Consider the following 26,371-nt stretch of genomic DNA (forward strand, 5'->3'; position numbering starts at 1 on the left):
TTTGATTTATACTTTGAATAACAAACTTCTTTGATTAAACATATTTTATTTTCTAATCATATTATTTATTTTCTAATCAGTTGTTAAGCATCTGCAACTATTTATTAAAAATACTAAACCAGGTTATTCAAATTCTGATTTTTTTTTATTAAATTAAACAGTATTTAAAAAAAGTAAAAATCTTTCTATTATATTTTAAATAATCATAGCTTTCGCAAACATTCTAACTTGTTGGATGTACTTGAGTTTCAAACTCCAAGCAATTTTAATTTATTTAAATACAAATCTGGCCTGGATTAATAAAATGTTACTCTCATACAAAAAAAAAAAAATAATAATATTGATTTTTAACAATAAAATCAGTCTTGATTTGTAAAGGATTTTTTAATTTTTAAATGCATTTTAAATAGGTCACATAAGAAAGACTCATGGAGTTAATGAACAAAGAGAAGAAAAAATCATGTTTCAAATACATATATATATATATATATAAAAGCTATATTGATACTATAAACCTTAATTTAATTACCTTTCTTATAACATATGATGGTTCAAGGCTGCCAATAGTTTTTATATATTGTTCTATTGCACAGTTATGATCACCTTTGCTATATAAATGATCACCATACTGCCGAAAAATATCAATTAAACCTTCTGTATCATACTGATGATTTTTAGCAATCCTAAAAAATGAACAATAAAATACAAATAAAATTTTTTTATAAGAAATTAACTTTTAACCAAATAACTTCAATCACTTTTAAGGCAATGAAAATAAAATATTTTAGGCAAATGATTTTAATGTTTTAATTGTCATCTACTGTATTAATTATTGTTGCTGAGTGCCTGCCACATATTTTCTAAGCAAAGTTTAGTGCTGTGAAAATTCATGTAACCCTTTGTTATCTGGTGTATCATTTTTTATGCTCTCAGAAGTGTATAACATCATGTAACCCTTTGTTATCTGGTGTATCATTTTTTATGCTTTCAGAAGTGTATAACATCATACAAAATAATTTACTTCAAATAACTGTAGCAGCAAACTGAAACTGTCTCTTATCTAACGATTATTTTCTCAAATCATATGATGTTGAAAAAACTAGAATTCTGATTTCTAAAATAACTTAAAACATGACTGACAGCTAATTTAGGATGCTAAGTACACTTCATGATTACTGATTTACGCATTTCATATTATTTTTTTTTAAGCAAAGAAGGAATATATTTAGAACAACAAACTCAGCAATGCACAAATTGCTTCTTGTCTTTATTAAACGGTAAATGCACACATTAAGAATGAGACAGGTCAGTATAAATAATGATACTCAAATAATCTCAAAAATTTATATGTGAAAGTTAATTATTAAACACGGCTCGTTCTCTTAAATAAATTCATTTATAAATGTAATAATCAATGAATCATAATCTTAATAACTATCACATGAAAATAAACAAGAAGAAAACAAAAGTAATGAAATGTAGTAGAAATAACAAAGATGGACCACTTAATGTGAAAATAGGAGGAGAAAAGATTATGGAGGTAGAAGAATTTTGTTATTTGGGAAGTAGAATTACTAAAGATGGACGAAGCAGGAGCGATATAAAACGCCGAATAGCACAAGCAAAACGAGCCTTCAGTAAGAAATATAATTTGTTTACATTAAAAATTAATTTAAATGTCAGGTAAATTTTTTTGAAAGTGTATGTTTGGAGTGTCGCTTTATATGGAAGTGAAACTTGGATATAAACTTGGACTCATAATTAGTATCACTCATTTTTGTAACGCACAACAAAAACTCGTTTCACGAAAAGTTTGTTTACGTCTCACATGACAACAATAGATTAAAAATATAATACCTAATATAAATCAGGTGTTCAGATAACCATAAGTTTACTAGTAATTTTACAGTTTGCCACTTTGGCTGCCAAAAAAATCTAGTCTCATTACTTTATTTACAGACCTCGTATATATAAAATTATATGAAATTCAACATCTACTGGCGCTTCTCTTTATCACTAACTTTGGTCGTGTTGCTGTCATGCTCCCCAATAAGCTCTACAACACAAAAAAATGGCGTCAATTGCAAATCATAAAAAGGGAAGGGTTTAAGGACAATAGCTTATTTATAGCTTTATTTAATAAATAATACTAACATTTCAAAACAAACCAAAATCAAATGGATAAAACATTTCGAAATGCGCAGTAATATTATTGTCATTCATACACAAAACGGATGCAAGATATAATTCTATCTCCATGATACTTTCACTTTTTCTCATCAAAGTTAATGAACTAAAATTCTGTAAGAAATTCATTTAACAAACATGCTACGCACAGTGGATCGACATGCATGTTTGAAAGATGTAATAAAACGGGAAATTGGAACAAGCTGTTTTCTATTATGACCTGAATCTCTTACTGAAAAAACTGATTCCTTATTTTAAATACGCACGCACAAAAAACCATCAAAAAATCTGCATATTTCATCTGTTTTAATTTAATTTTACGAAATAAACATTTCATTACTTTCCCTCACTATTTTAATCTAAATTTCATATCTATTAACTGATAATATTCAGCTTTACTGAATGAAACAAAAGCATTTAATGCATTATTTCAAATGTAAAGATTTAAATTTGTATAAACGGTTTATATCTGAGGTACAAACAGGAGAGCTAATTAAAAATGTTTTAGAGAATATTAATGTTCATTTTACAGCTAGTCTCTATGGTAAACAAACAGGAAAAGATTTTTGAAAGTGTATGTTTGGAGCGTCGCTTTAGATGGAAGTGAAACTTGGACGATTGGAGTATCTGAGAAGAAAAGATTAGAAGCTTTTGAAATGCAGTGCTATAGGAGAATGTTAAAAAACAAACGGGTGGATAAAGTGACAAATGAAGAGGTATTGCGGCAAATAGATGAAGAAAGAAGCGTTTGGAAAAATATAGTTAAAAGAAGAGACAGACTTATAGGCCACATACTAAGGCATCCTGGAATAGTCACTTTAATATTGGAAGAACAGGTAGAAGAAAAAAATTGTGTAGGCAGGCCACGTTTGGAATACGTAAAACAAATTGTTAGGGATGTAGGATGTAGAAGGTATACTGAAATGAAACGACTAGCACTAGATAGGGAATCTTGGAGAGCTGCATCAAACCAGTCAAATGACTGAAGACAAAAAAAAAATCTTAATAAAAAAAAATAAATATCACAATCTATAAAATTGAAAATATACAACTTTTTTGAAAATAATAAAAGGTAACAAATGTTTTTGTAATCTTTCAGAAAAGTGAAAAAAGTTGACAATCAATTGAATCTAACTGAACAGATTCAAAGATGATAATAATGAGTATTACAAAAAGAGTGCACTTCTTACAACCATGTTAAGTTATATGTCAGTAAATTTTCTATTTTTCTATTAATCAAATTGTATTCAAGATACAATTTTAACTGCATAGAGCAGTTAAAATAGCCAAATTAAGCAATGTCAATTCAGACCATTTTTTGCAAGATGCTATCTATGTGATTTTTCAAGGATGATGTATTCATTCAATTTTGTGAGACTAGAAACATACTGAATCAAACAGGCTCAGGCTGACTACTACTGTTAACTGTGGAAGTCCTTGAGGATATATAAGAGCACTTAACTTGCACACTCATAAAATTTCTTAGAAATTATCCTACCAGACTGATCTAGTAACTGCTTTCAGAGCTACAAGAATGTTAAATTACATGCTTACAATGCTGGTCTTGTCCATAATATCAGAGGCAAACAATGTTAAACATATACAGTATTGTCATAAGTTTCAATCTGTCTCTGGATGAAAATGGGATTGAGCAGCTGGATCACATTTATTTTGATAACCAGACTTCACTTCATCTGGAGAACTAAACGAACAGTAAAACCAACATGGAGCAATGAAAATCTTCACAATTTTCATGAATCATTACACACAAAAAATTCTCACCTGGTGTGTAACATGCTGTGGCCATGCGCTAAAGCTTTCTAAAAATTATAAATGTGTACATTGTGAAATTTATCATCTCTTGATCTAACAGTTTATTGCACTGTTTGAAGAAAAATGAGTAAGACTATTGGTTTCAGCAAGAGAGTATTACCTGTTGTACTTCTAATAATGCAGTTACCATGCTGCAAGAATTTTTTCTCATAATTTGATTTCAAAAGGCTTGTGACCGCTAGCGTTTTAGATGTCATACCACCGGATTTCTACTTTGGGGTATTTAGTTTTCAAAATAATTATTATCATTCACTTGATGGACTCAAAGCAAACACGTTTTCAAATCAAGAACTTTAAAACCCATCTTTAAACTTTGCTCTGAAAGTATATTTCACACATTAGCAACAAATATTAAGAAAGCTGGCTGCTGCATGAAACTAATAAGAACTTTTATCATAAAAAGATTATAAATTTATGCAAAGGTAATAAAATTTTGTCAATAGAAGGGTTAATATACAACTCTTGAGTATTTAACAAAATACAGTGTAAGGTTGAAGCTGTTCTTGCTAAAGAAAAATTTTAATTAAAAAAAATATTGATACAATGATGGAGACGATAAAATAGCATCACAATACACTACTTATTACATACTGTCCTAATTATATCTCTAATTACATCTTAACAAAGTATATAAAAATATAAAATTAAAATAGGAATATTTCTAATAAAACTATAAAGTAAGAATATATGGAAAAACAATTTTTATATACTGTTACCTGATTGAAACATCATATAAATTTTTCTTAAACAGTAGTGCTAGTTTAGATTGGAGGTCTTTTTCTGCAAGCTGGTACATTGAATGTGATCCAGTTACAATATAAAACGATCCCCATTCAGTAAGAACAGCTTGAACTTCTTTCAGTGGTACTGAGAATACAATAAACTTATTCTGAATATCAAGAACCGTTAATGTATGATGCGTTGGTTCTAGTTCTGTGTTTCCTTGGTTTCTAAAATCAAAAGATGAAAAAAATAATCCATAACAAAATAAAAATAAGAAAAAACCTAAAATAACATATAGCTATATCTGTATAACTTAGATGATTAAAAAAATATTTGTTTGTGTATGGCTATTAATATTAGGAAGACCTCAAAAGACTGTTTTATTTTATCGTAAGAATTCAGACACTTGCTGAGGATTAAATTTTTAGCTTAGAACTAACAAAGATAGAACTAGCAATGATGATAGAACTAACAAAGTCACTGATGCAATCAAAGAAGTATAAGTGACCTTAAGAAAACAAAATGTGTAAAAATACAAATGAATAAAAAAATCCAAAATGATTGTAGAAAATTGCTAAACGCAAACACATATAAATTTTTTTTTTTGTCTTCAGTCATTTGACTGGTTTGATGTAGCTCTCCAAGATTCCCTATCTAGTGCTAGACATTTCAGTATACCCTCTACATCCTACATCCCTAACAATTTGATTTACGTATTCCAAACGTGGCCTGCCTACACAATTTTTTCCTTCTACCTGTCCTTCCAATATTAAAGCGACTATTCCAGGATGCCTTAGTATGTGGCCTATTAGTCTGTCTCTTCTTTTAACTATATTTTTCCAAACGCTTCTTTCTTCATCTATTTGCCGCAATACCTCTTCATTTGTCACTTTATCCACCCGTCTGATTTTTAACATTCTCCTATAGCACCGCATTTCAAAAGCTTCTAATCATTTCTTCTCAGATACTCCGATTGTCCAAGTTTCACTTCCATATAAAGCGACACTCCAAACATATACTTTCAAAAATCTTTTCCTGACATTTAAATTAATTTTTGATACAAATTAAGTAGAGGATTTTAGAAAGAAGCAAAAAATTAATGACTTATAAAAAGCTGACAATTTGATAACTCTTAAGCATTTTTGCAGTAGTACAGAGTTTAAAATTTACTCTTCTCCAATAATAAAATTGAAAATTATATATACTTTTACAACTTTGATATTGTCTTTCTTTAACAAAAATTGTAATAAATTTTCTAGTTTGAATTATAAAGTAATTTCAAAGTAACAGAAATTCATATAAATCTTTTCTAAGTTAGAAAGTGCAGTTAAAGATACCACAAATAACAAAATTTTGGCTATCTGCATTAAAAAAAAATAAATGTTTTTTAGTTTACCTCCAATAGATCAATCAATGTTGAACATTGTTACCACATAAAAGAGTCTTATCTAAAAGAAAATACAAATAACTTACTAGTTATACTTTGAAACATAAAGTTAAACTTCACCTAATTTGTTGAAGAAGGGTAACCCCGTAACAAATCCCCTCCATATCCTTATTTATTACGATAATCATTGAAAATTGCTCCAATTTTGACGATTCAAATGGAGCAACTTTGATTGCTCCAAAGGTTGGAGCATTCAAAAGTTACAAACAGTTATAAAAAAACGAATGAGGTGTTTTTTAAAGCCTTTCATAATAATATTTTAATCATACATATACTTTTTATTTTTTATTAAGCTAAAAAAATGATATAGAAAACATGAAACCAATTAAAAAAAAACACTTATAAAAAATCACTAAAAGTTTAAAATTAGATAACTATTTTGATTTCCAAGCAATCATCAAGAAATATTGAGGAATGAACAATTAAAAAATTAAAATAAATGAATGAAAATTATAATAATAAACAAATAAATTACAAATTTTATAGTGAAAAATAATTTTAACTCCAAATTTAACCAGTTGTTATCTGTAATCCAAAATCACCTTTTCAGTGTGCTTTTTTATTTTTATGATAATGTTAATGGACATACACCAACAAATATACATACAGAATATTGTAACCAAGCATTTAGTAGCTTTAAACTTAAGAATTCTCAAAATGTTAAGGAATACAAGTTGCTTCCAACAAGAAAAGTAATTTTTTCACTGTTTTACTGTACTTTTTCCACTCTTTCATAAAGGGTGTCTAGGGTAAAGGTATCCAAAGGTAATGGCCTATATTTAGAAAATCAGTTGTTCTAATCTCTTAAATGTAGGCTCAATCAACAGGAAATATCTCCAAAATTTGTTCTGCATACTCTTGAGGTCAGTAGAATAAGCATGTGCAAGCAAGTCGACTCGCAATGCAACTGTAGTCAGACAAGATGTGGACCTCACAACAGAAGGTTCAGTGCATACTTTAGTTAGTGAAGTTTCAATCAATGCAAATAAATTTGGGTGTAGGATGACCAATATTCCATTCAGTTCTATACGCCATTGAACACGCATAACTGATTGAAACTTTGTTAACCAAAGCATGCATTGAACTAAAGCTGTGAGGTCCACATCTCGACTGACTACAATTGCATTGTGAGTCAGCTTGCCTGCACTTGTGTATTCTACTGACCTTAAGAGTATACAGAACAAATCTTGGAGATATTTCCTGTCGACTGAGCCTACATTTAAGAGATTACGATGACTGGTTTTCAATAGGTCATTACTTTTGGTTTGGATACCTTTACTCCAGACTAACTGTAAGGAAAGTAAATTGGTGGTAACAAAGCAAGTTTCACCTGAAACATAAAGTAAATGTGTTGTAAAACAATGGAAATTCTTGCATTGATTATAAGAAATAAAATACATCTAAATCCATAATAGTCCTACAATTTGTAAGTTTTATCTAGTTCTATTTAGTTAGAATTGTTAAAGTAACTGATGTTGTAGGCTATAGAAAATGCTTGAAACTCAAAGGAATAGAGGAATAACCAGTCAAATAATTGATGATAAAAAACATTTTTTTAATTTTTGAGAACTGAACTTCTCAATATTCAGTTAAAGAAAGCAGTGTTCAGAAGCTAGTGTTCATACCACTTAGATAATCTCTTCAATCATACTACTTATATTTTGGAAATCAAATAATTCTGATTGTAAGATAAATAAAATAAGTGTGATAATCAATAAACTAATGAACGTGAGAGAAATACTACCCAAATTTCTAATATGGAGCTGAATTTTCTAATTGATATTTTTTTCTGTAAACTTATTCCCTTCCTAAGTTCACAGAAAAGTTCTGCTAGTTTATTGAAAAAAAAATTCTCATTCTAATTAATAAATTACATTTGACATTATCAATTACATTTTACTTTATCAATGTACAATACCAAAAATTAAAATTTTTTCAAGCTACATGTAAAACTACCTGTTATGTTTCCTTAGCAAATCCAGATTAGCTTAAAGTGTAGCAAATTATAATGAAAGTTTTAATCATACATATGAAAGGTAATTTCTATTTATTTAGAACACTGAAAAATATAAATAAAAAAATTCAAACTGAAAAACTAAAAACAAAATTTATAGAGCACTTATTTTTAGGGAGGAACTTCTACCACCAATGAAATGTTTAAAAACTTTTAAACCGTATTATAACTAATTTTAAAAATTTCATTTCAATGGGCTGAAAAAGTAAAAACATATAAAGCAGATTTTTGGGGTGAAAGTGTTTTTTAAAGTTAAAAAAATTCTTTTTTAGTATTATTTCCAAAGGTATTCTTTTTTGAAAAGTTGAAAAACAAGCACAAAAAAAAGACATTAATTTCAATCATTGAGATACAAACTACACACAATTTCATAATTTCTCATTAAACAATTCTTGACACATAAAGCCTAGCAGAAACCAATAACATACAAATGTGTGTACCATAATTATGATAATTTAATATTTTTTGAGTCAAAGTAGTTCAAAATGTAGAGAAATACCAAAATCATAGCAGACCATCTATATGTACAATATAATCTACATTATATTGCTAAGAGAAAAGGTGAATCTACAAGAAACAATCTTAGAAATCCTAGTTTTAATACATAAATTTACCTAATATATGAATTTACTTTAATGCTTGGTCCACATTTTATACTTTTTTGCGTAAAATTCTTAAATTAAAAAAGCAGATACTGCCTTTTTGCTTAGTTCTATATTGGTCATAAACTAAAATAAAAAAGCAGGATGAAATACTGCTTAGCATCATCCTAACAAAGGATAAACCATATTATATAACGTATATAGTCCCAAAAATAGTTTGTTTGAAAACCCAGTATTATAAATGTGTTTTGCTAAGCATTATTATTTAAAAATTATGATCTTATACAGCAACAAATACATGAAAAAAAAATAATTTCTTGTATTAAAAATATATTTATTATTTAAAATATAAGATAGGATAATAAAAAAAAAATGACCAATGAGATTTATGAATATTTACTTTCATGAACATATTTATTATTTAGAAATTTTTTTAAACAAAATCGTACAAATCATTAGGAATTAAAATAAATTGCATATCATATTAAATATATATAAAGAAATAGACTCTTAACAGTATATTTTCAGAGGAGGGTGCTAAAATATTATAACATACATATGTAACAGTTTGCAATGCCAAAGTTATGCCATGCTCTACCAGTTTATCAGAACTGTAATTATAAGAAATAATTTTTTTGAATATACAATAAAATAAAAAGGTGGAGGAATTACTAAATTGATTGGGATATTTCATAGAAAAATACTTAGTATACTCTTATAACAAAAATTTTTTTTACAATTTTATGAAATGTACTAACCAATTTAGTGACAAAATTGGATTTCAAAAGACTGATGTACAAATGTGTACACATAAGGTTGTGAAATTATAAGAAAAAAATGTTGCTTAATGAAGCTTACTCTTATAAAGTATTGGGAGTATGAAAAAAGTTATGAACATCTGCTAAATTTTTACAACAAAATAATCAACTTTAAGGGTCAGTAAAAAGGTTAAAAATCTTTAGTACTGTTGGTAAAAAAAACTATTAAAATTATGAACTTGTAAGGCAGAAGAATATGTCTTACAATCCTGCCTAAGGCAGAAGAGGAACAAGAATCTAGTGCTGAAAAAAGAGGCAAAGCATGGAAGAATGAGAATGGAGAGTTGAACACAGCTAAATACTCAATGGTCAAATAGAGACCATATAAGACTATTGATAAGGATACTGATTTTAATGTTGTTCATTTACCTATATACTCTGGAGAACAGACAATCTATTTGTACTCTACCTGTGTTGAAAGAGAACAGTACCTGTTGAATTATCAAACAAGACATATGGAATGTCACTGAACAATGATTGAATCAAAGTCAATGGAAGATTTGTCACGGGTTGATTTTCCTTTACGAGGTTAACAAGAGTTGAAATAATGGTACAGAAATGAGTAGATAGGAGGAGGAGCAGAAAAATTAATTAGTTTGTTAGAGAAAACAGCAAACCTAACATAAGTTAGTGAAAAACCAATGTTACTGATACAACAATTTTTTGATACAAGTGATACCGTTATAATTTTAAATGAGGAAAATGACACTGATGGACTGGTGGAAAATTTGACATTAACTATACAATTGTGTTCACTATTTAATTGATCGCAAAGATTGTTTCTATTTGAAAGATGTTTAAAAATAAAAATGTAAATCATAAAATTGTTTTATTTCATCAAATTTTATAATTATACTGAAAGTATTATATAAGTAAAATGTAAATGTGACTGTGAAAATGCTCATCTAGAACAAAACTAAAATTTAGTTTTCCCATATTTTTGAAGAATGATTTCTAGATTTTTCCAAATGCACAGTGGGGCCAAAGTGTAAAAGGCTGGTTAAAATTAAAAGTTAGTTTGTTTACTGGAAACTTGATATCAGAGTTTTTGGAGTTGCTGATTGCAAATCTGAAGTCAAAAAAATGAAATTCAAAATGACTGGTAGAAAATTATATGAATTTCATTGAAAATCAGTGTCCCCCTGAATACTATTCAGTAACCCCTAAATAGTGAATTTTAAGTAAATAGGATGATTTTAAAAAATACTGATCTGCCATATTGGTTCTGCCATTTTGTTTTTCACCACTCTAATATCAAATTTATAAGCAGCAACCTCAAAAACCCTCAAGTAGCAGTTTTCATCCCAATTGCAGAACGTTTAATCCCATCTTGTGGTTACTTTTGATTTCAAATTGGGTGGAAAATAAATTGCAAGATTTCATGTACACTAACATACAAACATACATGCATATAAACAAACAAACAAATGAGTGAAGTTAAATAAAACCATGTAAAATACAAACATTTTTCATAATAATGTTACTTTTGTGTATTTTTATTGTAATTACCATATAAAAGAAAATTAAGTCAAACATTTTTAAATGTATTAAACTGAAATATTCATATTTTTTATCATACACACTTGAAAAAAAACACGTAGGGCAGCTTTAAGCAGCTGATTTTTTTTCTTAATCAAATAAAAATGAAAACTATAAATTACAGAAGATTTCCTTTATGAACTCTGAAGCAGGTATACAAGATTCCCCTCTTCTGATCCCTTTCTTTTTCTGTTTAGCCTCCAGAACCACCAGTATTACTTCAGAGGATGAGTGAGGATTATATGTATGAATGTAAATGAAGTGTAGTCTTGTACAATCTCAGGTCGACAATTCCTGAGATGTGTGGTTAATTGAAACCCAACCACCAAAGAACATCGGTATCCATAAAATAGTATTTAAATCCGTATAAAAGTAACTGCCTTTACTAGGATTTGAACCTTAGCACTCTTAACTTTGAAATCAGCTGATTTGGAATGACGAGTTTCACCACTAGACCAACCCAATGGGTTCTTCTTCCGATCCCAGTTTACAGCAATTCAACTATTCTTCTACCTAACCCAATTATCTGAATCTTTGATATGCGACTTCATTCTTCAACTTTTGACCGGTTTTTTGGATTTGGTCTCAGTGTGAGGTGGTGTAGCAATTTAACTAAATTTTTACACTAACTTATTTTTATACTATATACAAAATTGTTTGACAGGCAAACTTTCCTAGAAGTAGCTTTGATTTTCAGGGAGAACATCCATTAGCACAGAAATAATCTATCCAGTTTGTTTCTACCAAATCCAGCTGCTGATGCTAGTCAAGAAGGCAAGCATCAGGTTCAGATGGTCAAGTATCAGTTATCAGGTGTATTATATTCTCCATGATAATATTCAACTTACTTTTTTTTTTTGTCTTCAGTCATTTGACTGGTTTGATGCAGCTCTCCAAGATTCCCTATCTAGTGCTAGTCGTTTCATTTCAGTATACCCTCTACATCCTACATCCCTAACAATTTGTTTTACATATTCCAAACGTGGCCTGCCTACACAATTTTTCCCTTCTACCTGTCCTTCCAAAATTAAAGCGACTATTCCAGGATGCCTTAGTATGTGGCCTATAAGTCTGTCTCTTCTTTTAACTATATTTTTCCAAATGCTTCTTTCTTCATCTATTTGCCGCAATACCTCCTCATTTGTCACTTTATCCACCCATATGATTTTTAACATTCTCCTATAGCACCACATTTCAAAAGCTTCTAACCTTTTCTTCTCAGATACTCCGATTGTCCAAGTTTCACTTCCATATAAAGCGACACTCCAAACATACACTTTCAAAAATCTTTTCCTGACATTTAAATTAATTTTTGATGTAAACAACTTATATTTCTTACTGAAGGCTCGTTTAGCTTGTGCTATTCGGCATTTTATATCGCTCCTGCTTCGTCCATCTTTAGTAATTCTACTTCCCAAATAACAAAATTCTTCTACCTCCATAATCTTTTCTCCTCCTATTTTCACATTCAGTGGTCCATCTTTGTTATTTCTACTAGATTTCATTACTATTGTTTTGTTCTTGTTTATTTTCATGCGCTAGTTCTTGCATAGGACTTCATCCATGCCATTCATTGTTTCTTCTAAATCCTTTTTACGCCCAGCTAGAATTACTATATCATCAGCAAATCGTAGCATCTTTATCTTTTCACCTTGTACTGTTACTCCGAATCTAAATTGTTCTTTAACATCATTAACTGCTAGTTCCATGTAAAGATTAACAAGTAACGGAGATAGAGAACATCCTTGTCGGACTCCCTTTCTTATGTTCTTCAATTGCTACTGTTGCTGTTTAGTTCCTGTACATGTTAGCAATTGTTCTTCTATCTCTGTATTTGAACCCTAATTTTTTTTAAATGCTGAACATTTTATTCCAGTCTACGTTATCGAATGCCTTTTCTAGGTCTATAAACGCCAAGTATGTTGGTTTGTTTTTCTTTAATCTTCCTTCTACTATTAATCTGAGGCCTAAAATTGCTTCCCTTGTCCCTATACTTTTCCTGAAACCAAATCGGTCTTCTCCTAACACTTCTTCCACTCTCCTCTCAATTCTTCTGTATAGAATTCTAGTTAAGATTTTTGATGCATGACTAGTTAAACTAATTGTTCTGTATTCTTCACATTTATCTGCCCCTGATTTCTTTGGTATCATTACTATAACACTTTTTTTGAAGTCTGACGGAAATTCCCCTTTTTCATAAATATTACACACCAGTTTGTATAATCTATCAATCGCCTCCTCCCCTGCACTGCGCAGTAATTCTACAGGTATTCCGTCTATTCCAGGAGCCTTTCTGCCATTTAAATCTTTTAATGCGCTCTTAAATTCAGATCTCAGTATTGTTTCTCCCATTTCATCCTCCTCAACTTCCTCTTCTTCCTCTATAAAACCATTTTCTAATTCATTTCCTCTGTATAACTCTTCAATATATTCCACCCATCTATCGACTTTACCTTTCGTATTATATATAGGTGTACCATCTTTGTTTAACACATTATTAGATTTTAATTTATGTACCCCAAAATTTTCCTTAACTTTCCTGTATGCTCCGTCTATTTTACCAATATCCATTTCTCTTTCCACTTCTGAACACTTTTCTTTAATCCACTCTTATTTCGCCAGTTTGCACTTCCTGTTTATAGCATTTCTTAATTGCCGATAGTTCCTTTTACTTTCTTCATCACTAGCATTCTTATATTTTCTACGTTCATCCATCAGCTGCAATATATCGTCTGAAACCCAAGGTTTTCTACCAGTTCTCTTTATTCCGCCTAAGTTTGCTTCTGCTGATTTAAGAATTTCCTTTTTAACATTCTCCCATTCTTCTTCTACATTTTCTATCTTATCTTTTTTACTCAGACCTCTTGCGATGTCCTCCTCAAAAATCTTCTTTACCTCCTCTTCCTCAAGCTTCTCTAAATTCCACCGATTCATCTGACACCTTTTCTTCAGGTTTTTAAACCCCAATCTACATTTCATTATCACCAAATTATGGTCGCTATCAATGTCTGCTCCAGGGTAAGTTTTGCAGTCCACGAGTTGATTTCTAAATCTTTGCTTAACCATGATATAATCTATCTGATACCTTGCAGTATCGCCTGGCTTTTTCCAAGTGTATATTCTTCTATTATGATTTTTAAATTGGGTGTTGGCAATTACTAAATTATACTTCGTGCAAAACTCTATAAGTCGGTCCCCTCTTTCATTCCTTTTGCCCAGCCCGTATTCACCCACTATATTTCCTTCCTTGCCTTTTCCAATGCTTGCATTCCAATCTCCTACTATTATTAAATTTTCATCTCCTTTTACGTGTTTAATTGCTTCATCAATCTCTTCGTATACACATTCTACCTCATCATCATCATGGGCGCTTGTAGGCATATAGACGTTAACAATCGTTGTCGGTTTAGGTTTTGAATTTATCCTTATTACTATGACTCTATCGCTATGCGTCTTGAAATACTCCACTCTCCTCCCTATTTTCTTGTTCATCACGAAACCTACTCCTGCCTGCCCATTATTTGACGCTGAGTTAATTACTCTAAAGTCACCCGACCAAAAGTCGCCTTCCTCTTCCCACCGAACCTCACTAATTCCTACTATATCCACGTTTACCCTATCCATTTCCCTTTTTAAATTCTCTAGCCTACCAACCTTTTTTAAGCTTCTAACATTCCACGCTCCGACTCGTAGAATGTTATTTTTTACTTTTCTGGTGACCCCTTCCTTAGTAGTCCCCACCCGGAGATCCGAACGGGGGACTATTTTACCTCCGGAATATTTTACCAAGGAAGGCACCTCCATTATTGCTTTTGAAAATGCAGAGCCACATTTTCTTGGAAAAAAAAAACAGCTGTAGTTTTCCATTGCTTTCAGCTGCGCAGTACTCAGAGGACTGAGTGATGTTGATATGGCCGTTTAAGTCATTGTGACTTACGCCCCTAACAACTACTGAAAGAGCTGCTGCCCTCTTTCAGGAATCATTCCTTAGTCTGGCTCTCAACAGATACCTCTCCGATATGGTTGCACCTTCGGTCCAGCTACTCTGTATCCCTGAGCACTCAAGCCCCCTCACCAACGGCAAGGTCTCATGATTCATAGAGGAGGATTCAACTTACAAAATTTCTAATTTTCTATTCTAAACCCCAATAAATTTACTCAAGAGAAATGAGTAATCAAATTATGATGCTAATACCATACATGTGTAAAGAACTAGACTACCTGATCAACTCGTAATGAGAAAGCAGTATCTGGATTGACATTTTAAACAATATTAAGCAAGAAAGAAATGTGTGCTAAGCAAGAAAGTAGTATCTACTAAGCAAATTCTGCTCTATCTCTCTTCCTTCAAACATGTAGGTACTGCTTTCTTGTAACATTAGAACTTATTCTGGACAGACATTTCTCCTTTGTTTTTCATTAATGGTTGTGTGCAATCATTTTAGTTACACGAATGGATTCCTTACGGTCAAAAACATGGGAATACACACAACTCAAAATCTACAATTTTATAGATACTGCCTACATACTAAAAAGATAATTTCACAAAATTCTGAAAAAAAAATTATGAACATACAATGGTAAATTAACAAATTAAACAAAACATGTAGGCCATTAAATATTTATTTCACATGAATATGAAATTAAATATACATTAGTAACAAAAAGTATATTTACTACAGTGAACAAAACATTCTCAATTAGAATCTATCATTCAGTTATTTGTTAATACAAATAATTAACAAAATGAATAACAAAAATTTCTTTGCATCAACACAGTAAGTTTATTTTGTTACTGTATAAATATATGCAATTTGTGTAATTCATGATCTAAGCTGAGTACATAAAAAATTAATTCTAATACTTTTCTCAAAACAATTGAGTACTAACTCTAAAGCCAAAATTATATCTCAGAACTGTCAGTAGATTGGAAGTAAATAAAATTAATTTGAAAAACATTTTAACATATAAGCTCACACAGATTTAAACACATACATATACACATTTTTTTTGTATTAAATTAGCTGTATTTTATGTATGTATATTTTATGGTAGGATCTTCAGTTTTTAAACATTTTTCAAAATGATGTTTTTATTGTTACAAAAATACATTTCAACGCAAGCATGATTATCAGTCGCAATTAAAAAAAATTTATAATATTTTATTGTAAACAACTGGTTATATTTATTAATAAAAAATATACGAGGTGTGTGAGAAAAGTAATGATATTGGTAACACTGCGAGCGAACTGGCAACGCTGTGTCTACCGGTCTGTGCTAGACCGGTTTGTTCATCCTTCCCACATGCTCAGTACGAGTTTCAACTCCATTCAGCCAACACATTATTTTTGACAGCATCATCACTGAAGTTGTGTTTTTGTTGTGTTATGAAAATGGAGCATCGGAATTTAGAGCAATGTTGTGCAATCAAGTTTTGTGTTAAACTTGGGGAAACCGCAAGTGTGATCTTTGAAAAGTTGAAACAGGCCAATGGGAAACATTGCTTATCAAGAGCACAAGTTTTCCGCTGGCACAAATCATTTCTGGAAGGCCTAGAACATGTTGAAGATCAACCTCACTCAGGGAGATCTTCAACTTTCAAAATCTGACAAAAACGTTGAGCGTGTGAGGGTCTTGTGAGATCAGACCATCGTTTAACAATAAGGATGATGAGTGAACAGTTAAATTTAAACACTTTCACCATACATCAAATTTTGACAGACGATTTGGACATGTGGAGGGTTTGTGCAAAATTGGTGCCGAAAAACCTCACAACGGAACAGAAGGGCAATCGAAGAAACATGTGCATTGATCTTCTTGAGAGGATTGACAATGACCAAGAATTCTTTAATTCTTTATACACGGTACTGTGCATAAAGAATTTGTTCCTCCAGGACAAAGGTGTCCTTGAAAGGCTCAGGAAAAGAGTGATTCGCGTGAAACCAGACATTGCAGACATGTGGATGCTTCATCATGAAAATGTCCCGTGTCACACAGCCATTTCCATCAGGGAATTTTTGACCTCAAAACACATTCCTACGGTTCTTCAACCCCCCCCCCCCCCTATTCACCTGATTTGAGTCCTTGTGACTTTTTCCTTTTCCCAAAATTTAAACATGTCTTAAAAGGACGTCATTTTGGAACTCTGGAGAACATTCAAAATACTGTGACGGACAAGTTAAAAGCCCTACCAGTTGAAGCCTTCCAGTGCTGCTACCAGGAGTGGGAACAACGACTCCGCCGGTGTATAGCAGCCCAAGGGAACTACTTTGAAGGGGATAATATGTTGTTTGAAAAAAAATAAAAACTATGGTAAGTAAAAAGTCAGTCTCATTACTTTTCTCACACACCTCACAAACATATTATAATTAGAGTAAGGTGGCATAAAAATAACATTTTCTGAAGCATAGTATTTAAACCTTACCCAATGGGAGGTGTAGTTGAATTCTGAGATTTCTGTTTAGATTCTTTAGCAACAATCACGAGGTAACTTCTGAACCACTGAAGGATAATTTTTTCACCATCAATAGCATAACATGGTCCAAGACCATCAGTTGTATAACAGTAAATTGCCTGAATAAAAAAAAATCATTACAATCTTATAAATTATAAGTATTATAAGTTATTTCACATAATACTAAAACCTTCTGAATCAGACTATAAAAGCTAATCTTTTAACCTCAACATAATTATTATATCCTTTGTCATCACTATCTTTTATAAAATCTAATCTTTATCTCCGACACATTTAATCTTTTACAAGAGTCCAACTCTTCACAGAATTATGCAAAAACCTTTTTTCTCCTTCTATTCATCTTAAGACCTCTTCGTTACATACTTCATTAACTCATCTAATATTTTATGTCCTCTTACATAACACTTCAAAAACCTCTGCTCTATTCCTTTCCGATTTCCTTACTTTCCACGTTTCACTATCATCAAGTACTATTCTTCATAAAAAATACTTTTAAGACAATTAATTTAATTCTTTGATCTAAATTAAATAAGAGTCTAATTTTTTTCACACTGTACATCTACAAAATGCTGTAAGGTTGAAAAGAAACTGTGACAGTGGCAAGTCTACGTCACCACTTTAACAAAGGCCCTAAAGCCACAATCTGTGTTATTGCAGTTTCAACGAAGGAGCAGATAAGAATTAAAATTTCACTCTCTTGTGATTGCAGCACTCTCTTGTGCAGCAGTCCCTGGCTTGCAGAAAAATCACAATTGTTAAATTACCCAGTAATAAGCCTGAGAATACAAATGGTTTTAACAGTATAAGGCAATGGAAATGAAAATGGACTATGAATTTTGGCTAACAAGGCTATGGAATAAACTACAAGTTTTAAATGAAATAACAAAGTTTGTTGCGGATGTTTTAACTGAGGCTAAAAAGAAAATTTGTAGCTGTTAAATGTGGATATTGTTTACACACTTCTATAATGGTTGGACAAAAGTGAAAGGGCTTTGTAAGGTACAAATACATGTTAATGAAGGAAACTGTTAATGAACATCTTAAGGGTATCTATCAAAGTTACAGGATACTTTATGGTAATAATTGGTTTATATGCTTGAAATAATGTGAAATAAAAAAGTGAAAGAGGATTCTGAAGTGGCATTGTGTAATATTTTTAATTAAGTCCCTAGCAAGCAGGAGATGATATTAGTGGGAGATTTTAACGTTGGAGTAGGGATGGAAAATGAATGGATAGGTATGAAGAAGCTATAAGGAATGATAACGGAGAATGATTAATTGTTGTTTCAGAAAATTAATATTTTGAAAATAAACTTGTTCTTTGTCCATAAGGATAGTCATTAAATTTATATGGCACTAGCTGACCCTACAGTGCTTCACTATTGCTAGATTTGGGTATGTATATATATATATATATATATATATACGAGATGCGACAATAAAGTAATGAGACTGATGTGAAAAAAATGTTGCTTACCGTTTTAGTCATGTTTAGTGTTGTCTCCTTCAAAGTAGTTCCCCTCTGACTGCACACACTTATTCCAGCGCTTCTGCCATTGATGGTAACATTTCTGGAACTCATCTTCTGTAATATCCTCCAAGACCCTCGTCACAGCTTTTTGGACATCTTGTGTTGTTTGAAAATGGTGTCCCTTGACCGCCATTTTGACTCTTGGAAATAGAAAAAAGTCGCACGGAGCGATATCTGGTGAATAAGGTGGCTGTGGTAGTACTCAAATTTGTTTTGAGGTTAAAAATTGCTGTACTGACAGAGCAGTATGGGATGGCGCATTATTGTGATGCAGAAACCAATTATCAGCAATGTTGGCACGGACATGAACAACTCGTTTACGAAGTCTTTCTAAAATTTCTTTGTAGAAATATTGGTTAACTGTTTGTCCAGGAGGCACCAACTCTTTATGAACAATTCCCTTGGAATCGAAGAAGCACACAAGCATGCATTTCACTTTTGATTTTGACATGCGTGCCTTTTTTTGGTCTGGGTGATCCCTTTGAGCACCATCGCGAACTTTGGTGTTTTGTCTCTGGATCGTATTGAAAAAACCAACCTTCATCAAAAGTGATAACACGGCTCAACAAATCTGGATTGATTTCCGTTTGCTCTAACAGACCGGCTGCCACATTTTTCCGTGTTTCTCGCTGTTGTTGTGTGAGATTTTTGGGGACCATTTTTGCACAAATCTTTCTCATATCAAGATCTTCAGTTAATATTAGACGAGCCGTTTCTCGATCGATGTTGAGTTCTTCTGTAATCATTTTCACGGATAATCTTCGATCAGATCGTACGATTTCACAAACCCTGGTCAAGTTGACATCTGTCCGTGAGGTTGATGGTCGTCCACTGCGGTCTTCATCTTCAACATTCGTTCTGCCTTCACTAAAAATTTTATGCCACCAAAAAACTTGAGCTCTTGACATAACCTCCTTTCCAAAAGCCTTCTGAAGCTTACCGTAAGTTGTCGTCACGTTTTCACCCGATTTAACGCAAAAAGAAATGGCATACCGTTGCGCAATATTTTGCGGTTTCATTTCTGTGACGAGAGACACAAACATGTGTTCACTTATTACAGCACAACTCACGACTGATCAGTCGCATCAATGTGCCGCTTGGACTAGAAGTAGCTTATAGACCAAGGTCAAAGATGGTGTGCCTACGCAAGCTGCAGGGTTGCCACATTTTGCAAAGAAAAATCAGTCTCATTACTTTATTGTCGCACCTCGTATATATTAAATGAACACAAATGAAAGTCTGATAAAACATTAAAAAACTGAACATTACGAAACATCACAAAATTTATCCTTCCCTTTTTTGCAAAAATATTTCTTTTCATGTAACTAATATATACTCTGAATATGAGCCAAATAGGACCATAAATACAATATTTCAAAATATCTTAACCCTAGTGCCACCTAGCGGGTCCAAGCTAACTCACAACTTACCAAAGTTTCATCATAATTGGATGAATGGTATAGAAAAGCATACAGGACAAACAAACAAACATTCATATTATAATAATATTTTATGAATATTTATATTCATAAATGAATTCATTTATATTCCTTATAAGATAAGGAAAGCAGGGTTTAAAGTCAATAACAGATTACCTAATTGTTAAACAAACCTCAAGAATGGTTGTACAGTATAGTATAAGCATAGTGTGTAGTATAGTACCCTGGTTTTTATAATTTTTTCTATTCACTACATACACTTAGATCGGATATTTTGACGTAAGTGCCCTATGAATAATGTAGTAGATTCACAATGCTTCAGGGGCTCTGCTTTGAATAAAAGCCTGCAATCCTCTGTAATAGCTGGACATAGAACAAGCACCATTAGTTCAGACATATAACACAACAAAAGGACTTAGTCCATCCAGTCTGTTTTCAGATATAAAAGCTTGTAGAATCTCAAACACATATTGAGCCTTCGAACTAACAATGTTACTTTTACAGAAGAAAAGCATTGTAGAAGTTTTATGCAATGTTACTACCATCAATAGACCATAGATGGCGAATCAACTGACTATAATTATTATTAACATCTGAGACCTCATTCAGCTACAAGCCAAATTCCTTCCCTTTTAATTTTTTAATTAACTGCCCATTGAGGTCTTCTACCATGAGTTGTATTCTGTAGCTGATGGTGTTATTAGACAAAGGCATTTTTGAAAGTAGTTTCCTAGCAAACTCACCAATCATAATGTTCACCATATCTATAGCAGCTGGTATAGAATGAAATTATATGTGGCTTCTAATATTCTGCGATTTTATTTGCTACCTTGTAAGATGCTAGCAAAGCATTGGTTAGTGTTGATACTTGCTTACAAAAACTACCCTTTTATTGATTTAACTCATGTAGCTTCTTGCTAAGGTAGTCTTTAATTTACTAATTATGCTGGGATGAATGGATTCTTCCCCTCTATGAATCATGAGACCTTGCTGTTGGTGAGGGGGCTTGAGTGCTCAGTGATACAGAATACCTGAACCAAAGGTGCAACCATATCGGAGAGGTATCTGTTGAGAGCCAGACTAAGGAATGATTCCTGAAAGAGGGCAGCAACTCTTTCAGTAGTTGTTAGGGGCATGAGTCAGGACGACTTAATAGGCCGTATCAACATCACTCAGTCCTCTGAGTACTGCGCAGCTGAAAGCAATGGAAAACTACAGCTGCTTTTTTTCCAAGAAAATGTGGCTCTCTGCATTTTCATATAGCAATGATGGAGGTGCCTTCCTTGGTAAAATATTCTGGAGGTAAACTAGGCCCTCGTTCGGATCTCCGAGTGGGGACTACCTAAGGAAGGGGTCACCAGAAAATTAAAAAATAACATTCTACGAGTCAGAGCGTGGAATGTTAGAAGTTTAAAAAAGGTTGGTAGGCTAGAAAATTTAAAAAGGGAAATAGATAGGATAAATGTGGATGTAGTAGGAATTAGTGAGGTTCGGTGGGAAGAGGAAGGCGACTTTTAGTCAGGTGATTTTAGAATAATTAACTCAGCTTCAAATAATGGGCAGGCAGGAGTAGGTTTCATAATGAACAAGAAGATAAGGAAGAGAGCAGAGTATTTCAAAACGCATAGCGATAGAATCATTGTAAATAAGGATAAAATCAAAACCTAAACGGACAACGATTGTTAACATCTATATGACTTCAAGCACCCATGATGATGATGAGGTAGAGTGTGTATACGAAGTAACTGATGAAGCAATTAAATACATAAAAGGAGATGAAAATTTAATAATAGTTGGAGATTGGAATGCAAGCATTGGAAACGGTCAGAAAGGAAATATAGTGGGTGAATATGGACTGGGCAAAAGGAATGAAATAGGGGACCGACTTATAGAGTTTTGCACAGAGTATAATTTAGTAATTGCCAACACCAGTTTAAAAATCATAATAGAAGAATATACACTTGGAAAAAGCTAGGCGATATTTCAAAGTATCAGATAGATTATATCATGGTTAAACAAAGATTTAGAAATCAACTCGTTGACTGCAAAACTTACCCAGGAGCAGACATTGATAGTGACCATAATTTAGGGATAATGAAATGTAAATTGGGGTTTAAAAACCTGAAGAAAAGATGTCAGATGAATCGGTGGAATTTAGAGAAGCTTGAGGAAGAAGAGGTAAAGAAGATTTTTGAGGAGGACATCACAAGAGGTCTAAGTAAAAAAGATAAGGTAGAAAATGAAGCAGAAGAATGGGAGAATGTTAAAAAGAAAATCCTTACATCAGCAGAAGCAAACTTAGGCGGAATAAGAGAACTAGTAGAAAACCTTGGGTTTCAGACGATATATTGTAGCTGATGGATGAACGTAGAAAATAAAAGAATGCTAGTGATGAAGAAAGTAAAAGGAACTATCGACAACTAAGAAATACTATAAACAGGAAGTGCAAACTAGCGAAAGAAGAGTGGATTAAAGAAAAGTGTTCAGAACTGGAAAGAGAAATGATCATTGGTAAAATAGACGAAGCATACAGGAAAGTTAAGGAGAGTTTTATAGTACATAAATTAAAATCTAATAATGTGGTAAACAAAGATGGTAAACCGATTTATAATGGGAAAGAAAAGGTCGATAGGTGGGTGGAATATATTGAAGAGTTATATGAAGAAAATGAATTAGAAACCAGTGTTATAGAGGAAAAAAAGGAGATCAAAGAGGATAAAAAGGGAGATACAATACTGAGATCTGAATTTAAGAGAGCATTAAAAAATATGAATGACAGAAAAGGTCCTGGGATAGACAGGATACCTGCAGAATTACTACGCAGTACAAATGAGGAAGCAGTAGATATACAAACTGGTGTGTAAAATTTACAAAAAAGGAGAAGTTCCGTCATACTTCAAAAAGAGTGTTATTATCATGATACCAAAGAAAGCAGGAACTGGAAAGAGAAATGAACATTGGTAAAATAGACGGGGCATACAGGAAAGTTAAGGAAAATTTTGGGGTACATAAATTAAAATCTAATAATGTGTTAAACAAAGATGGTACACCAATATATAATACGAAAGGTAAAGTCGATAGATGGGTGGAATATATTGAAGAGGTATACGGAGGAAATGAATTAGAAAATGGTGTTATAGAGGAAGAAGAGGAAGTGGAGGAGGATGAAATGGGAGAAACAATACTGAGATCTGAATTTAAGAGAGCATTAAAAGATTTGAATGGCAGAAAGGTTCCTGGAATAGACGGAATACCTGTAGAATTACTGCGCAGTGCAGGTGAAGAAGCGATTGATAGATTACACAAACTGGTGTGTAATATTTATGAAAAAGGGGAAGTTCCGTCAGACTTCAAAAAAAGTGTTATAGTCATGATACCAAAGAAAGCAGGAGCAGATAAATGTGAAGAATACAGAACAATTAGTTTAACTAGTCATGCATCAAAAATCTTAATTAGAATTCTATACAGAAGAATTGAGAGGAGAGTGGAAGAAGTGTTAGGAGAAGACCGATTTGGTTTCAGGAAAAGTATAGGGACAAGGGAAGCAATTTTAGGCCTCAGATTAATAGTAGAAGGAAGATTAAAGAAAAACAAACCGACATACTTGGCATTTATAGACCTAGAAAAGGCATTCGATAACGTAGACTGGAATAAAATGTTCAACATTATAAAAAAATTAGGGTTCAAATACAGAGATAGAAGAACATTTGCTAACATGTACAGGAACCAAACAGCAACAGTAACAATTGAAGAACATAAGAAAGAAGCCGTAATAAGAAAGGGAGTCCGACAAGGGTGTTCCCTGTCTCCATTACTTTTTAATCTTTACATGGAACTAGCAGTTAATGATGTTAAAGAACAACTTAGATTTGGAGTAACAGTACAAGGTGAAAAGATAAAGATGCTACGATTTGCTGATGATATAGTAATTCTAGCTGGGCGTAAAAAGGATTTAGAAGAAACAATGAATGGCATGGATGAAGTCCTATGCAAGAACTAGCGCATGAAAATAAACAAGAACAAAACAATAGTAATGAAATCTAGTAGAAATAACAAAGATGGACCACTGAATGTGAAAATAGGAGGAGAAAAGATTATGGAGGTAGAAGAATTTTGTTATTTGTGAAGTAGAATTACTAAAGATGGACGAAGTAGGAGTGATATAAAAAGCCAAATAGCACAGCCAAAACAAGCCTTCAGTCAGAAATATAATTTGTTTACATCAAAAATTAATTTAAATGTCAGGAAAAGATTTTTGAAAGTATATGTTTGGAGTGTCGCTTATATAACTTGGACGATCAGATTATCTGAGGATAAAAGATTAGAAGCTTTTGAAATGAGATGCTATAGGAGAATGTTAAAAATCAGATGGGTGGATAAAGTGACAAATGAAGAGGTGTGCGGCAAATAGATGAAGAAAGAAGCATTTGGAAAAATATAGTTAAAAGAAGAGACAGACTTATAGGCCACATACTAAGGCATCCTGGAATAGTCGCTTTAATATTGGAAGGACAGGTAGAAGGAATAATTGTGTAGGCAGGCCATGTTTGGAATATGTAAAACAAATTGTTAGGGATGTAGGATGTAGAGGGTATACTGAAATGAAACAACTAGCACTAGAGAGGGAATCTTGGAGAGCTGCACCAAACCAGTCAAATGACTGAAAAAAAAAGAAAGAATGGATTCTAAATGGTGTTTCAATTTAATTGATGCTTGCATTCAGATGCCAAAATTTTCATACACAAAACATATAGTGACCTCTTTTTGCCAGTGATTACATTTGAAATAGAGCCACAATCCAAATAGCTGTCATCATATTTTTGATTTTACGCTTCACACTCTTGTCACTGGTTGATGATCTGCTCCCTTCATTTTCATTCTCACACTGCTTATTGCAGTTTAATAAAAACAAATTCATTTTCAAAAATGCATTAGAAAAAATATTTCAAAAACTTCATTTGGCTTTACCACAATATTCAACTGATACAATCTCCAAAAACTAATTTAAAATTAAAACAAACCAACATTTATTTATATATGAACAAAAAGTACCTGAAAATTAGAGAAACCTACTAAAACAATCAAGGGACTACTATCGTATCATCTAGTAATCACTTACAGTTTGCTTTTGCAAACAATAACTAAGTGGTTTGTGTCAGCTTGGCTAGATGTTGCATACAATTGAAAATAGAAATAAAATAAGGAAAATTGTATAATATTTCATGGTGCTCCTATAAGGAAGTTGCAGCTTCTGGGAATCAAGGCACACACTTTAGGAACAACTGCTGTAAGCTAATGCCTACCATATACCATAACTGAACAGTTCAGTCAAGCAACAAATTTCCAAAATAACTCTTTAGGGATGGCTTCCACTGTTCATTGAAAACTGTTATATTCCAATGTTATTCGCATTATTTATGCAAGATTTTGAAACTTTAGTTGCACTTTCACTTTGTTTTACATGCATGCATTCTACTTCCTCTTGTTGTCTTCATACTATCACATTCCAGTCTCTCATTACTATCAAACTGTCAACTCCTTCTATACATTCAAAATAAATCTAATAAGAAGTAACAAAGATTTCAGTGTAGCAATCTTTTTTCAAATAGTCTGATACCTGTAAGTATTGCAAATTAACTTAAAATAATTAGTGGAAGTTCAAAATGTACATAAAAATAAAAACTATCTGGATCTTTCAAGGAAACACTGAACTAGACAGTTTTGAAAATTAACATTCATCTAATAAATGGTTACAATTTTTTT

General features: G+C 32.1%; 1 protein-coding gene across 1 annotated transcript in view; it reads right to left on the minus strand.

The window, feature by feature from the left end:
• Positions 1–26,371, minus strand: part of LOC142330958 (vacuolar protein sorting-associated protein 11 homolog) — a 117,783-nt gene that overhangs the window by 47,621 nt on the left and 43,791 nt on the right. Inside the window, exons 4-6 of the mRNA XM_075376423.1 lie at positions 17,588–17,736; positions 4,737–4,970; positions 530–683 (exon numbers count right to left, since the gene is read on the minus strand). Of these exons, the coding sequence (XP_075232538.1) occupies positions 530–683; positions 4,737–4,970; positions 17,588–17,736 (537 nt within the window). The remainder of the gene's footprint in view (positions 1–529; positions 684–4,736; positions 4,971–17,587; positions 17,737–26,371) is intronic.

This window comes from Lycorma delicatula, chromosome 10 (genome assembly GCF_047948215.1).
Source record: "Lycorma delicatula isolate Av1 chromosome 10, ASM4794821v1, whole genome shotgun sequence".
Taxonomy (NCBI): Eukaryota; Metazoa; Arthropoda; class Insecta; order Hemiptera; family Fulgoridae; genus Lycorma; species Lycorma delicatula.